We start from the raw sequence: 16782 nt of genomic DNA on the forward strand, positions 1-16782 counted from the left end.
CTGATGCCCAAGCTTGGTGTTTCTACTGATAACATTGTACCTCTTTTGCAACATGCTTTCTTGGTTACCACGTTCTCTCATTTGTCTGTTGCATTTTTATGGGCACCCCTTTCAATTTTGCAATTTTATAAATACTAAAACCTTTCTCAAAGGGATTTTTTTAAATAACAGCACACAGTATATGTGACAATGTTTAAGAAGGGGTAGTGCTAAGGAGAGTTTTCAGGTCTTTATATTTGTTCACTTATGTGCTAAAGTATGAAGGACCAACTCTGCCATATTTAAAAATAAATACAGAAATACATAAATGCTCAATAAATGTATAAGCATACAATTATTTGCCAACAAAAAAGTGAGACATAAATGTATATAACTCTTAATTAGCTACTTTATTTTTTAATTACTTATATTTTTAAGTATTTATTTATGTGCATGTTATAATATTTTTGTCTGTTTTATTCTTCCTTTGTATTTTTTTACCTTAGTTATTTCTTCGCCGCTGTTTATTTCTCTCTGCCCTTTTTACATTTCTCTCTGCCCTTTTTACATTTCTCTCTGCCATTTTTACATTTCTCTATGCATTTCTGTCTCATTATGCAAATGAGGAGGGGGTGTGTCCTAGAGAGTCAACTTCTGCTCATTGGTTGGCTTGGCGGCCCATCTTCTTAACTCACAGAGCTCAGAGTACTAAGTTAAATGTTCTCTTTTCTGTTGCTGTTGTTCAATAAAAGTACGTTTTAAGATCATTTGAGGCGAGAACCTTATACTTTTAAGCATCACCATATGGCCCATTCACAGATTTAATGCGTAATTTAAAAGAAAATGTGACGAACTTGAGAGGACCGTGGCAACCAGCGGAGCTCCGAAGCTGACGGCAGCCAGGTCTAACCGCAGCCCGTCTGCAGCGGCCCTCTCTCGGCATAGCCGTGTGTGAAGCGTGTTGGTTAGCATTTTACTACATCGGTCGAATCTACAGGAGGAGAGTCTGATGTCGAGTCTGAAGTCATTAGAACTTGAGTATGGACTTTGCCAAACTTTGCCAAATACAACAAAAAATCGCCATCATAGCCTGGCTATAGACCTGGCTGCCATCAGCTTCGGAGCTCCGATGGTTGCCACGGTCCTCTCAAGTTCATCACATTTTCTTTTAAATTACGCATTAAATCTGTGAATGGGCCATATGGTGATGCTTAAAAGTATAAGGTTCTCGCCTCAAATCATCTTAAAACATACTTTAATTGAACAACAGCAACAGAAAAGAGAACATTTAACTTAGTACTCTGAGCTCTGTGAGTTAAGAAGATGGGCCGCCAAGCCAACCAATGAGCAGAAGTTGACTCTCTAGGCCCCCCCCCCTCCTCATTTGCATAATGAGGCATAAATGCATAGAGAAATGTAAAAAGGGCATAGAGAAATGTAAAAAGGGCAGAGAGAAATGTAAAAAGGGCAGAGAGAAATAAACAGCGGCGAAGAAATAACTAAGGTAAAAAAATACAAAGGAAGAATAAAACAGACAAAAATATTATAACATGCACATAAATAAATACTTAAAAATATAAGTAATTAAAAAATAAAGTTGAAGATTATAAAGGACAGAAAAATAAATAAGAAGTTGAAGATTATAAAGGACAGAAAAATAAATAAGGTAAATATTACAAAGGCAAATAAATAAAGAAGCTAATTAAGAGTTATATACATTTATGTCTCACTTTTTTGTTGGCAATTAATTGTATGCTTATACATTTATTGAGCATTTATTTATTTCTGTATTTATTTTTAAATATGGCAGAGTTGGTCCTTCATACTAAAGGCTTCATTAACTAACTTGTAGTTTGGTTTGATCACCAGCAGAGTGCATCACTAATCTCTGCACAACTGTAAGGCGCTACCCTAGCTTAGCACAGCCTCAGTGGTGCATGTGATGCTCAAGGAGCTGAATCCTTGCATTGCCGCATTTATGGGCTGTCTTGCAGGAGGCTAAATCGTAAACATTTTCACTCTCTTCGGCAAAATTATCCACAGCAGCTGCCATTGCTGTTGCATCTGCTGTTTTTAAACTGAATTAAAATAGAACAGAAACAGAAGCATTATTTTTTGGGGACAGTAATATTAAAGGCAGAACTGCATAGGAAGTTCAATGTTCTGCGCAATCGGGGGTTCTTTAACTAAAGAACATGTTTTTTTTTTCTGGTTTTCCCTATTCATGCATAAGGCTGCATGTGCATTCACAATAGTCTTAACAGCAAAGACGAAGCAGTGATCAGGTCTCATGTGTCCTGCCTGCAGAACAGCACAAGGGCAGCAGACATCCTCCACCACATTTGTCTCCAGATTAGCGCCAGTCTCGCCTTGATAAGACATCAGTTAGAATTGGAGGGTTGTCTGTCTGTCTCATATTGCTGTATGATGGATGAGAATATGCATCTGTGTGTCCCAGATGAACCCATTTATAGGCAAACCTCCTTTTGTCGCTGGAGTGAGGAGATCGGTTAAGAGGGGGGAGGGGGATGGAGTACAGGAGAGGGAGGAGGGGTAAAAAGGGAGGCAGAGGCAGGGGCGTTAAGATACTCAGAGGGAAGCATTCGTGTCTCATATTTTCTGCTTTCTATAGCTCACTGGTGCATGGGGGTCCAAAGCTCTGCAAATAAGTGTCTGCATGCAGCGCGGTGGGACAGTAAACAGGCGAGTCAGGAGCAGCATTTAAACCCTTTTACTCTCAGCCAAGATTTTTTTTTCTTCCTTTTTTTTGAGGAGCGTGCTGTAGTCCCGCACACAAAGAAGAACCACTTACTTCATCCGCAAATGGATATCTGAGATGCTCTAGTGGGAGGTAACATGAATAGGGCCCCTGGCTATGCATTTATTGTTTAGTGAATAAATAACATAATGCAGGTTTGTTTATGGGAAACTGATGGGATACTTTATTTTATTTTAAAAGCATGTGTGCACTGTGATTAAAAAAAAAACCACAACATTTTTTTGCCTAATTTTGGATAATTTATCAAGGCTTCTTTTTATCTGCCATCCTCTCTATGGTAACTGGATCTTTGACCCTTTGACTGTACCATACCTTAAATAGCTTTGTAGTTCGGAGTCATAATTAAAGACAAATATCCTTGCAGTGAACAGCATTTTCCCCATAACGGCTCATTTAAAAATAATTTTCTCAGTCTGTGGTCTTCATCAGTTTGGTGAAACTAGGTCGGCCCATGTTGTGTAACAGTGTATCTGGATGAGCTGCAAACATTTATAAATAACCAAAACTTCCTCAGAGTGAAGGCCTCTGAAGTCTCCACCAACATCTTTGATCTCTCGTTGTGTTGAAATCCCATTATCTGCAAGCTCATAGAAAAAAATATATATATCATGCATATAAAGGATAGAGGATAAAATAATATAGATCTTATAGTTTATACATCTTGTTTTATGACTAGACACTTTTTGTATCCCAGGTTTGAAACAGAGCGTTTTTTGCATCATGCTCATCTATTATTTATACACCATCCTAAATCCAGGCTCCTCTGTTTCTCCTTCCTCTCGTTTTTTTTCTACATAGTTGGCCTTGGCAGAGGGGCAAAACGAAGGACCAAAACCTGGTCTGGATAGCAAAGAACTTGTTTTTTTGGTCCAGATCACTTGCCAGGTAATGTCACCTCAGTATAAGCAATATTTATGGATTTTCAGCTTAACATCCTTTACATCTTCCTTTAACATCTCAGTCGGAGAGCCCTTTTTTTTAGTAATCTTTCAGCATCTAGTATTTACTTTTCATTGTGTCCATCAGGGTCGAAACTGGCTGGTGAAAAGATCTTATGAGGACTTCCGGGTCTTGGACAAACACTTGCACTTGTGTATCTATGACCGTCGTTACTCCCATCTCACCGAACTGCCAAGATACGACACCTTAAAGGACACTGTTGAGGTATGGTAATGTTGGACCACCTCCATATAAAATGCCTTGCAAAAACGTTTTTGTCATCTTACAACCATAACCTTGCTTTTTGTCGTTTTGGTGGTGTGTGGTGTAACCAATTAACCTGACAACAGCCAGATGCATGTCTCGCTCCGCCCAGCTCCACTCACATACATCTGGGAACCCGCTCATTGAAAGTGATTTCCCCAACCGAATTTATGGTCTGTCCAATCAGGACGCAGGGTGGGTGTGTCCTGGAGTGGAGAAGCAACCGTGAGATTCCAACAACAATGGCGGCTCGCATTGAGGAAGCAAGCGTTAGCATTGATGCTGCTATTTCTTCTGTGTCAAATCTATCTGATATTGTTTCATTAAAAGAACATCAGAGAACGGCTTTGAAGGCTTTTGTTGGTGGAAACTATGTTTTCGCTCTTCTTCCGACCGAATTTGGCAAGAGCTTGATCTACCAAATGGCTCCTCCTCTCACAGCGTCACGGGTTAGCTTCGGTGTGAGTGGTTGAAATAGCACGTCAATAAAGATGACAGACAAGTGGCTTATCCAATCATATGCAAGGAATTTTGATAAGGCCCAGCCTTCAGTAAAGGCAATTCCTATGGCGGGTTCCCAGATGTATGTGAGCGGAGCTAGGCGGAGCGAGACATGCATCTGGCTGTTGTCAGGTTAGTAACCAATATCTATATTTTAGTTAACCTCCACATCACAATATTGTGCTCTATGAAAGACACCAAAGTTTAGGGTTGTAAAATGACTGGTGAGAATTAAGTACCATTTAAGTACATTTGTAGAGTCTAATATAAATGCTGCTTATGTGACATTATGTATTATGTTTGGACTTTATTGAGATTTGCCTTTTTTGTCTCTCTTCAGTTAGTCGCCACAATGCTGAATAACTACCTGTCCCGCTTTTCTGCCATCGCGGACAACAAAATCAACTGTGGACCAGTATTAACATGGATGGAGGTAGTAGTTATTTAAGGCTGGGATTCTTATTTATAATGTAAACCCTAAACTGAGATACTGAAGTGACAGGTGTTTAACTGTAGCCAGCAAATTTACAGATTTTAGATGAACTGATGGAAAAATAGGTTATGGTTGAAATGTAATGGATAAGAATAAAATTTGTTATCGCTTGCTGGTAGCATAATCCTTAAGTGTGGGTTTTCACATCCCTGTTAAAGGCGGGGTTTGTGTAATATCAGTAATCCAGGAAGGGGGTTTGCCATGGCTTAAGTGGATATACAGTAGTGGTGCAGAAAAATGTAGGTGCATGCAGCTTTTCCTATCCAATATGAAGTGGAAGTCTAATGATCAGTTAAACAATGAGAGATGCCTCTTGCACGAATTGTAAGCATGCACGGCTTAATTAATCTTGCATATCTGGAGAAAAATGTCTTAGTTAAGTATTTACATATTTAATTTCGTACAAATTTATTTTATAGCTCCAGGTTTTTCATACTCCAAACCACCAGAAGCCTGAACAATATTTTTGCTGAATGACATTTCTTTTTCTCTGCCTTCATCGCAGCAGCTACAGAAATAAAGTGGTTTTAAGGTGTTTACATCCATTCATTATTAGGGGCCTTTAAATTTTTTTTCTTTTCTTTTTTAGGTGGGTTGCAAATTCAATGCATGACTTTAAAAGAGTTTCTGACGGAAAAAGTTGAAATTATTGTGGATTTTCTCTTATTCATGCAAATTCCTTATAATAGCCAGCTCCATCATTCCAAAACAAACTTGGCTCATTTTCCTGTTGGATCATCAAATTATGTCCAAGTTTAATTGTAAAGCTGTTGATATAAGCTAATGTAGTATATTCTGAATATGGTCCTATTTTATTAGCCCACTCACTTGTAATGCTGTAGTACCACTGTAATCAAACCAAAGCTTGACACTTTCTTCGGTTTTAAAGCCTCTTGGAAAAACCTCCTCCTTTGTTAAATAGCTTAATCTTTGTCTTTCCAAACGTTATTAAGAAGCTATTTGATATACCTGTTAGTGCAGAATATGTTGTTTTTTTCCCCAAGAGACTAGTATTGATTTAAGATAGAGATCTTAAATTAGTTTACCTTTGTATATTAATAATTTTAGAGGTTTCTGGGCTGTTCTCTCACACCAATCACTCTTCTTTGTGTAGAATTTATTTTAGCTGTGTAAAACTAAACTAAATTGTTGTGTCTTTTTCTATAGTAGATTAGCAGAGACACTTATAACTGGTTTTGAGTTAAAAAAATGAGTTTTTGTTAAACTCTTGGAATGGCTTTTCCAAACCCCAAAACAAAGTCCTATTGAAAATATTTGATGGTGACTAAACGCTGGGTCGGTGCCAGAAAGAAAATTATCTAACTTTAACATTTGGAGTGCAGCAGAATAAATGGGTAGCATCTTGTTCAGTTTTCCAAACCTTGCAGTTAACTACATACTAACTGAATGCTTTAACACAGGACGTATTCTGGAACTGCAGTTTGATTTGCTGAAATTATGTCAAACAGTTGAAAATCATTATTGTTGTATCTAATTTTGAAAATCATTCATAATTTGTTTTCACAGATACAAATAGATTAGTGCAATCGATTAACCTGTGTCACTTCGTATTAACAGTGAAACCCCTTCAAACGTTATTAGTTACAAAAACAAAACAGGATGTTTTATGATTTTATTGTTCTCTGCTTCTCCTATGCTTTGTCTCCTAATAAATCGTGACCAACTCCCACTCCCAGCTTTAGCCAACATGTATCTGCTGTTTTTATTTTTAGATCGACAACAAGGGGAACCATCTGCTGGTTTCTGAAGAAGCTTCGATCAATGTCCCAGCCATTGCTGCCGCCCACGTCACCAAACGCTACACTGCTCAGGCCACAGATGAGCTAACCTTTGAGGTAAATGCTGCAGTAGAAGATATACTTAGTCTTCAATCAGTATATCAACCATATTTCTATACTATGGTTTTTCAACTTTTTGTGGAGATGAGCTTCTTAAAAATGCATTGTCTGACTTAGGTAGGAGATATTGTGTCTGTCATCGACATGCCTCCAAAAGAAGACACAGGCTGGTGGAGGGGGAAGCATGGCTTTCAGGTAAACCTGCTCTACACACTTTATACTGAATTCTAAGTAATCTCAATAAATACAAAGGCAAAACTTTTGGATTTCCTCTCATTTTTTATGAGATGAACTCAAAAACCTACCACTTTTTTCAACACATGCTCCACTTGTGGAGCGCAACATTGTGCATTTAGAAAAAGTTTTAGATCTTTGAATTAATCTTATAAAAATGGGAGCAAAACCAAAAGTTTTGCCTTTATATTTTTGTTGAGTATATAATTTGCCTTATTGGATACACAGTACACTAACGGTGTATACATTATTTAGTCTAATTTGCCAAATGATTGTAAATGAGAATACAATAAAATCCATATACCTCATTTAAATGAACCTGTCAGAAGAATGTTTCTTTTGTTTCCCCTTTAAAGTATGATTTTTTTTTTTTATAAAAGTTTTAATGTTTTAATTTTATAATATAATTATAAAATTAAAGCTTTTATTTTGAAAAACATCTCACCTTAAAGGGAAAGTAAGATGTTTTCTTAATCTCCTAATCCAAATGGATAATGTTGATCTTTCAAAGTGGAGCTCAAAGATGCTTTCCAAATTTCAAGCCTTAATTTTGCCAATGGAGGTAAAGCAGACATAAATAAGATTATAAATTATATTGAGCTAATTATTACTCATCATCATCATTACTTATAAATAGTGTTGCACCGATACCAGTATCGGGTGGGGCCCCAATCCAGCACTAAAATGGTCGTATCGGTATCGGAAGGTACCAACAAATAGGGTGCCGATACCATTTTGAGAGCCAAAAGTTTATTCAACTATTTTAGGCATTTTACATCCAAGTACTATGCAGTTCTTCATATATACACACACAAATCAGTTTCAAACAGAATGCATCGGTATGGTATCGGTATCGGCCAACGCTGCACAGCCAGGTATCGGGTATCAGTATCGGGCCAAAAAAATGGCATTGGCGCAACACTACTTATAAATGTGATAGATTATAGCATAGATAGATCACATTATCAATCAAAATATTGCATTTATAATAAAATATTTATTCTATTAGTAATAATAAGAATGCCCCCTCTTCAAAAATAACTCATGTTATTCTATAAATATAAGTTCTCAGTCATCTTCTGAAAAGGAAAAAGCATTAATGAAAACATAATGTTGGGCATTGATGATCCCACAGATCACCTTAGAAAATAAATACCTTTTTCATGGGTTCATGCTTAAAGAAGCTTATTCAAAACAACCTGTCAGAGCTTTGGTAGTCGTTTGTTCTCATTATTCTAAAGACAACATCAACATTTATTCTCAAGTTCTAGAGTTTCATCAGATGAAACCAGAAACTCTAGAGTTTGGCTCTGTCAAGCAGACTGTGAAGCTGTCAGACTGCTGAACTTTTTCTGCATCTTCACAACGTTCTGCTAAAATACTTGCTCTGTATTTGCTTCCTCAGTCTCTTTTTGTCCTTGCAGGTTGGTTTCTTCCCCTGTGACTGTGTGGAGCTGATAAACGAAAAGATCCCTCCCAGTATTCAGAACTCAGTACCAAAGCCAGGTACTACTTAGTGTGCGTACGTGCTTGTTGAACTATCATAGAGGACCTAAACTACATCAAATGTAATAGTTTTTAAAGATGCTTTTGTGCTTGTGTGTTGAATCAGTGTGCAAGAAACATGGAAAGCTTGTAACCTTCCTGAGGTCATTTATGAAGTCTCGGCCGCCACCACAGAAGCTGCGTCAGCGTGGAATCCTCAAAGAGCGAGTGTTTGGCTGCGACCTGGGAGAGCATCTCCACAACTCAGGACACGATGGTGAAACATTGGATTTCATTCTTTTTTTTTTTTTTTTTTTTATTGTGTTGTGAATGTATTGTAATTTACTCTGAAATAAGATCTGCTTAGAGGTAAAACAAAGTAAGCCAAAGATTCTGTTCATAGAAATCTGATTCTCATAGCCAGCTATACTGAAACGAAATGAAATGGCAGTTATTGGATTAGAATCATGTTCATCTTCAATCTCTTTGTTTCATTTCCATCAGGACTCTCTGGCTGTTCAAATAAAGCTTGCTTTTTGCAGTTGAAGCCGAGATCTTAAAAATTTTATGTCTTTATATAATTTGAATTTAATTCAAATTACCAACACCAGTCCAGAGCTTTATGAAAGTTTTGGGAAATGTGATTAATAATTTAAGGCACATTTGGGTGTTAGTATTTACAGTCTAAGCTTTGTTTTTGTTGTTATTGGAATTCAACTTATGTCCTTTTTTTTTTAAATACCAAAAAAGGAGCATATCTTCTTGCAAAACAGATCAGCCCTCCTTTAATTGAAAATAGCCGTAGTATCAGATGGCATTAGGATTGTCAGAAGGGCATCTCGTTTAGTGATCCAGGCCTCAGCACCAAAGAGAATGTGCTCCACCATGATCAAAAACCTCAGAGTGCTGAGCATCTGCACTGCTTAAATGGTGCGGTGACTGGATTTGCTTCTTAAATATGGTGCATTTCTTAATTTTCATCTTACTTTAATGTTTCAAATCAAAGAAAAACCTTAATACAGACAAAAAATGTATTTGTTAAATACACAAAAACATACACATATGAAGATACTTCTCCATTCTGAATTCCTCTAAGGTTTCATATAATGTCTCTCTGCTGTGAGCTTATAACTGAAGTAGATTCTTGATTGTTCACAAAACCTAGTTTATTTCAAACCATAAAATATTTTAATAAGGCTTCCTCCTGTCTGGTTTGGCATGCCTTTGTCCAAAATTTGCCAAATTAATTAGCTTCTTTCTGACTTGGTATCATTACCACTGCTTCAAAAAATAAATGTTAAATTGTGAAGTATTGAATTTGTCAATGCCAGTTGTACCCTCATTTTATACATGCAGACTTTTATTTATTACTGGTGCATAGACATATATTTACACAAACATACAGCCAGACAAACATTATAAATTAATGTTTTTTTGTTTCCTGTAGTCCCACAGGTTGTTAAGAGTTGCGCTGAATTTATTGAGAAAAATGGAGTCGTGGATGGCATCTACCGACTCTCAGGGATCTCCTCCAACATACAAAAACTACGGTTTGTTCCTTCCCTGTAATTCATGATATACATTCAGATTCAAAGTGGTAACAATACAAGTCCATTGTTAAATAAGCAGATTTCCTCACCTGCTGAACATTTTATAGATGAAAGAGCCAAAGCATGATTGGAAGGCATTATGTGTGTGTGAATAGCACAGTTTAGTATAGTAAGTTTTTATTTGATTAAGAAAAGAGATTTAAATGTGGTTGAACAACATAAATTAAAACAACAGCATGATATGAGAATAAGATAAATCTAAGAGTGCTCCATATGTAAGTGGTGCTGCTGAAGAATTTTCTCTAGTAGACCAAATGTTTTATTTATGGTTAAATAAGAACAAAATAAATGAAAAAGTGGTCATTAATAAACACGCAATGATTGACCTGAGATGGATAGGTATTAGTTGCATAAGCAAAGGCTTTGTCAGCAAAGCTCCTAGACTCAATTAAGATAAAGTCATTAACATCATTTTAAACACCATTCTGCTTTTAAAAAATGCTTTACTTTGTGGAGCCAGAGAAAATCTTTTCTTATTCAACTTTCTCCAAAAAAAAAAAAAGGAAATATTACATACAATAAAAAGTCTATCTAGTATTTCATACTGAGATTGGTTAAAACCATGTCTATTTACTTGTTTTTTTCTAACATCTCATTTTGCTTTCCCCATATCTAGGCATGAGTTTGACTCTGAGCAGATCCCAGATCTGACCAGAGACGTTTTCAGACAGGACATCCACTCAGTGGGTTCCCTGTGCAAGCTCTACTTTAGAGAACTGCCCAACCCCCTGCTCACCTACCAGCTCTACGAACGATTCTCAGTAAGCATCAACGGATATGACTATAAAAATTCAATGGAAGCTGATATAGGATTCAGTCAGACTTTCTGACCTTTCAGTGATATACATAAAAGACAAAGGCATTTCATATTTTTTTTGTGAAACCAAAAGAAAATCCTGAATATGAAAGGGAGCAATAGAGTAGATATTAATGCAACCCCCCTCTGCCTGACTATTAGGCTTGCATGTGTGATTTGTGCTTTGTCCTCTGTGTCGTCACAGGAAGCTGTGTCTGCAGCTACAGAAGAGGAGAGGCTGGTAAAAATCCACAATGTCATTCAGCAGCTGCCTCCTCCTCATTACAGGTCAGATTCATAGCTCTCTGCTGCACCCTGCTGTCACAAAAGTGAATGTTTATCAGTCACTGTATCAATCTGTATCATTTTGGTCAAAGTTGACTGTTGTTGTACTTTTTTTTCTCCTTCTTTCTCAATCAGAAATGTCAACATATTTTATTTGGATTTTATTTGATACAAAAAATGAAAAGTGGTTATTTGTGAAATGAAAGCACAGTTTATTCAAAGTTATTTAATTTGATACACCAAACAGCAGCAACCAACTGCATGTAGAAGTTGCGAAATTTGTAAATAGAATCAATTTGTATGTCACTTACTGTAAGTGAAGTAACTCTCAATGCCTTAAATGTTTGATAGAGAACAATAGTGAACAATCTTAACCATAAGAATTGATTTATATCCAAAGGACTCTGGAGTACCTCATGAGGCACCTGTCCCGTCTGGCCACCTTTAGCTCTGTCACCAACATGCACACTAAAAACCTTGCAATCGTCTGGGCACCGAACCTCCTCAGGTGATTATCTTGGCCACAGCACTGTCAGAGATTAGCATTTGTTTTTAGCTCTTCTGTCACATCCAACTAGGGCACATCTCAGTGGTCCTGAAGAGCTGAAATAGGTCTCACTGTGCTCTGTTTCAGGTCCAGACAGATTGAGTCGGCCTGCTTTAGTGGCACAGCAGCCTTCATGGAAGTGCGAATCCAGTCGGTGGTGGTGGAGTTCATTCTCAACAACACAGAGTCCCTTTTCAGCTCCAAACTTAATGCTATTATAAGAGAAAGCACTGGTAGGTCCTTCTGAAGGAGTAAAACGTGGTTAAAAAAGATGACTGAGAGTATATTTATTCGTCTACTAATTTGTTTATAATCATCTTAGGTAACAACACTTTATCAAGACCAAAGTCTCTGATGGTTTGCTCCCCGTCCACTAAGCTGCTGTCTTTAGAGGAGGCACAGGCTCGGAATCAGACGCAGCTTGGGTCTCCGGCTACAACTCCCTCCCTCAACCCCAGTGACTACATTGAGGTCGGAGAAGGGCCCGAAGCTCTCCTGGGCAAATTTCACACTGTCATCGAACTGCCGACAGAGAGGTAGAGATTAAGACTTTCCAAAAAAAAAAAAAAAATGAATAACGAACTTTTCAAAACTGTTTCTTTTTCCTTTTTTTTTATTGTGAGGTAAGCAAAAAACTACACTCATGAGAATACAGAGTGGAATAAAGGTGACAACCACCGGCAGCATGAACAAATAAAAGCCAATGTAATAATATTTAAGGGGTAGAAAGATCTAAGTAAATCTAAACAATGTATTTATTAAATATATATCTGCAAAATCTCTTGTATCCAATAACAGTCAGTTAAGCAAATTGTGCAAAATAGAAATAAAAAAAATACAAATCCTATCAGATTTATAGTCCCCACATTGCAGATATATTAGAATCTGTCCTTAAATTACAGCGAAACCAATAATACAGTAACAGATAAAAACCTTTAGATAAATCAAACATTACCAACACATATGTCACTCAATGACCATTTAAAAAACAATTTTTACTAGTTTCAGACAGAACTATTCACATATTTGTATTATATTAAACCTCACTTCTAATATTCATCACTGTTTGGTGCCAAGTACCTTTTCCCTCTGAGCACAAAGCAGCCGGCTTGCTTAGACTCACAATGAATCGCGGGATATCCATGACTACGTAGGATACACCGGACCCGTCCTTCGGAGGACGCAGCCCCTGAATTCGAATTCAGCCTATATATGGGCGACAGAACAAAGACTGAGCTGATGAGCTCACAAGGAGCAATTGTACGGTAGATGGAAGCATTTAGAGCTAGTGTCAGGATTTGGTTGTGGTTAGAGGTCCCAAAAGCAGAGGTAGGGAGGCAGAGATGAGTTTCTTGCAGATTTAATGAAAGGTTAAACGACAACAGAGGCAGGAATCCAATAATCAAACATGAAAAAGGTAAAAAAACAAAACAAATAAGAAACCATGGAGACTACAGGGGAAAACCATCTCAACGAGGAAGACACGGTAAGACGAAGTTGGAGGAAGTTTGACAAGGAACCAGCACTGAGGAACTGCACAAGGAGTGTATTTATGGGAGACTGAACAAAAAGAAGACTAATGAGCAGATTGGGAGCAGGTGTGAACATAGCAGACTGGAAAGGAGCTAGAGGAAAAGGAGAACACCAGAGGGCAACAAATAAAAACCTGAAAACCTAAGATATAACCAGAAAACACAAAATAAGAATTAAACCAATAAAGCTAGAAAACATGGAGCAAAGTAAAACTGAATACTCAAAAGAAAACATAACAGAACCAAGACTATGACAGCTAGGGGAAGGAGACCGACATAAGGGGGCAACAGAAACAAGAAATACATAAGAACTCAAAAAATTCAACCAAAAACAACTAGAATAATTCAGAATGGAAATGAAACCAATGAAAACTCGAAAAGAAAAGTAAAGCAGATCCAAAACATTGACATTATCTTTGTTTGTAAGCTAACCAGTGTTATAGGCTGAGTTTCCTTATAAATCTAAGCTCTTTTTCATTTTATAGTGACATTCATAGACAAGGACAGGTTGTAATGGCTGCTGCTTCCTGCCTGTGACATTAGACCTGCTCTCTGTTCAGTTGTTGACAGGAAGCTTTGGATGAAGGACAGATAGCTGCTCAGGTGAAGCCCAAATAATTGTTATATTTCAACATATGAAGAAGGGGAGAAATCTATTCTGTACATTCTCTCTGGACAGTGTATTAATTAGGTTCACCATTGTTCCTTATTTAAGGGCAGAGGCTCTTTTTTCATCACTGTGCAAGCAAAATAAATTGTCGGGAGATTTGCGAATTCACAAATTCTGGAAATTTAAATTGAAGTAGATATATCAATGTTGTATTATATGAACTATTTTGACCCAAAGAAACTACATTTAGGGCCAAACCTATCACTGTCAAAAAGACTGACAGGGGGCACTTAAGTGTCCAAAGTATTAATGAATTTAGAACCTTTTTTTGATTGAAAAAAATGGCAAACAAAAAAAGACTAGTTCCTTTCATATCGTCATATTATTTAGGAAATTTGTTTTAAAAAGGTGAACTTTTGGTTAAAAAAAAAAATTCAAAATAATTTTTAGATATGTATGCACTTGGCTCTTAAAAATCAACACAACCAGGTTAAAACTCCTGGATATTTTAATGTAAACAATAAAACTGAAAACCTACATGTGGGACACTTAGGGAGAAACGTTCAGGTTTTGTAAGGTGCAACAAAAGCACATTTCACATTGTGTACATTTGGTAATGACTTTCTTTTCTGTACTCTCTATTGAGGATTTAACTGATAAAACTAAATGATTTTAAACCTTTCCACAAATGATGGCCTTATATAAGACCAACTTTACTTTAGTTTCTATGTTTTGTGATTTACTACAACCGTATAAATTGTGATTAACTTACGGTTTAAAAGTGTTTTTTTTTCTTACATTTTAACAGAGCTATTTTCACTTTTAAAACCTTCATTTTTTCAGTGGGAAGCGGTCTCTTGTGAAGTCAAAGAAGTCTCCAGTGGGGAACTGGCTGTCCTTTTTCCACCTTGGCAAGTCCCATTCAGTGTCCAAGCGTAAACTGAAGCGACACCCCAGTGAACCTAATGAGATAAAAAGCATAGCACTGCCAGGTCAGTTTCCTGTGGAGCTTATTTTCCTTTTTGAATGTGTCATGGACATTGTGAAATTCATTTTGAACAATTTCTGCTTAAACGATTGTAGGAGGACGAGGTGATAGTGGCACAATGCGCTCGACTAAGAGTGAAGAATCACTTACTTCTTTACAAAATTTAGGTGATCTTTCTTTAAAACTAATAAAGCTTTTGCAAAATTCTTATTGGTTTACATATATATATACATATATTTTTTTCTAGACCTAATGACATTTATATTTTTCATTTTCCAACCCAGAGCCTCCAAGTTACCGCCCCCTCAGACCTCGTTCAACCAGTGAGGCTATTTCTGCCACCAGCAGGGATGACCTGCACAACTCAAGAGGAAAAGAGGACCGCCAAGCTCACCAGCCAAACGAGAGCAAACGCGGTTCTGACAGAAGCCGCAGAGCTGTTACCCCTAACCACTCCGAGGACGATCTTGACCTCTCCCCACCGGCTGCAGGCATCTCATCCCTGGACTTCGACCCCATGTCTTTTCAGTGCAGCCAGACTCCTGCAATGCAACACGGCAGAGATGGGAACAGGTGGAGGAAAGGTGTGGGGTGTTCCGGTGAATCGGAGCCTGCATCTTCTCAGAACAACTTTGGCTGCACGCATTCTCCAGATGTCAGCCCAGCATTGTGCAAAAGTGGGAAAAAAGTTAGCTTGAAGCATCTCTCCCCCAAAGTGAGGAAGAAATCATTAAAATTGTTGGCAGATGTTCAGACTCCCGTGCCATCTTCCTCTCCCAACGAGGGCAAGTGGGAGGCTGCAGTGGCAGATGGAAAGGAGCCAAGAGCCACGTTTCAGCACAGCAGCCCTATCAACACAGCAAGTCAGGCATCAGCTGCAACTGACCTCAGTCAGACTGCACAGAACCTCCCTGATCCAGGTCAGTTCCCTTTTAAACTTGAACTGTACTGTACCTTTCCATAGTACCTTTCACATTTTATACTGTTACAAGTACAAAAACCAGATTTAACATCTGAAACATTAGCTGATTTATCTGAAAAATGTGATGTGTATTTGTCTATAGCCCCTTGTCCCCCAATACTGCTAATAAAAAGCCATTAGTATCCTGCAAGTATAATTCCAGCTGTGCTGTTCAGGCCTTAGATATTAGAAAATATTAGGATGAGTTTTATAGAAGTTTAAAGCAGATCTAGGATTTAAGATATTTGAGGCTTTAAACATTTTAGCATACAGAGTACTCATCAATTATTCAAAACTGAAAAGAGTGAGGCACAAATGCCAGATCTGTTGAAGCTGTTAATGAATAACATTATTCAGGAAAACTGTCACACGGCTGGTCAAAAGTAACACTTACAAAGCTGCGAGTATCCACACAAAAAAGGGCTGGTTATACTCCAGCAGCGGTGTGTAGCAGAGAGCTTGTCGCAGGTATGACTCAGATATTTTTGATTTATACTCAATTTTGAAGCATGGTCTGCGCTTTGTTATTACACTCCACAACGCAAGAGGGATAATCACGAAGTAGCTGTGGGTCTAGATACGGCCGAGGCGGTGAGGAAGTGGAAAAACGCAAGGGGCAAGTTTGTGCGACAACGGAGGGACATGAGGGCAAAAAAGAGCGGGGATCAGGTGGAAAAAGGGTCCCAGGGTTCTCGCGCACCTCGCTCTTATAGCTGGTCCATCATCACAACTTATTTTCCACAATGGCGATCATACAAACAAAACAAGCCAATAAGGTACCAAACAGGAAATATGGATAGTGTAGAGCGGATGTTGAATTGACCAATCAGAGGCCTCATGTCTGTGGCACTGTCTGCGGTCATCTACAATTTTTGGGAGATGCACCACAGTGTCTGCGGAAGGTGGGGGGGCATATCTGC

At 37.9% G+C, this 16782-nt stretch overlaps 1 protein-coding gene across 1 annotated transcript in view; it reads left to right on the forward strand.

Moving 5' to 3' along the window:
* Window positions 1-16782, forward strand: part of arhgap32a (Rho GTPase activating protein 32a) — a 37285-nt gene that overhangs the window by 15856 nt on the left and 4647 nt on the right. Inside the window, exons 6-21 of the mRNA XM_038303380.1 lie at window positions 3557-3643; window positions 3785-3922; window positions 4803-4895; window positions 6689-6811; window positions 6932-7009; window positions 8473-8554; window positions 8661-8810; window positions 9981-10083; window positions 10760-10904; window positions 11145-11227; window positions 11625-11732; window positions 11859-12004; window positions 12094-12307; window positions 14757-14905; window positions 14997-15068; window positions 15186-15821. Of these exons, the coding sequence (XP_038159308.1) occupies window positions 3557-3643; window positions 3785-3922; window positions 4803-4895; window positions 6689-6811; window positions 6932-7009; window positions 8473-8554; window positions 8661-8810; window positions 9981-10083; window positions 10760-10904; window positions 11145-11227; window positions 11625-11732; window positions 11859-12004; window positions 12094-12307; window positions 14757-14905; window positions 14997-15068; window positions 15186-15821 (2407 nt within the window). The remainder of the gene's footprint in view (window positions 1-3556; window positions 3644-3784; window positions 3923-4802; window positions 4896-6688; window positions 6812-6931; window positions 7010-8472; window positions 8555-8660; window positions 8811-9980; window positions 10084-10759; window positions 10905-11144; window positions 11228-11624; window positions 11733-11858; window positions 12005-12093; window positions 12308-14756; window positions 14906-14996; window positions 15069-15185; window positions 15822-16782) is intronic.

This window comes from Cyprinodon tularosa, unplaced genomic scaffold (genome assembly GCF_016077235.1).
Source record: "Cyprinodon tularosa strain WSP-4 unplaced genomic scaffold, ASM1607723v1 ctg51, whole genome shotgun sequence".
NCBI lineage: Eukaryota > Metazoa > Chordata > Actinopteri > Cyprinodontiformes > Cyprinodontidae > Cyprinodon > Cyprinodon tularosa.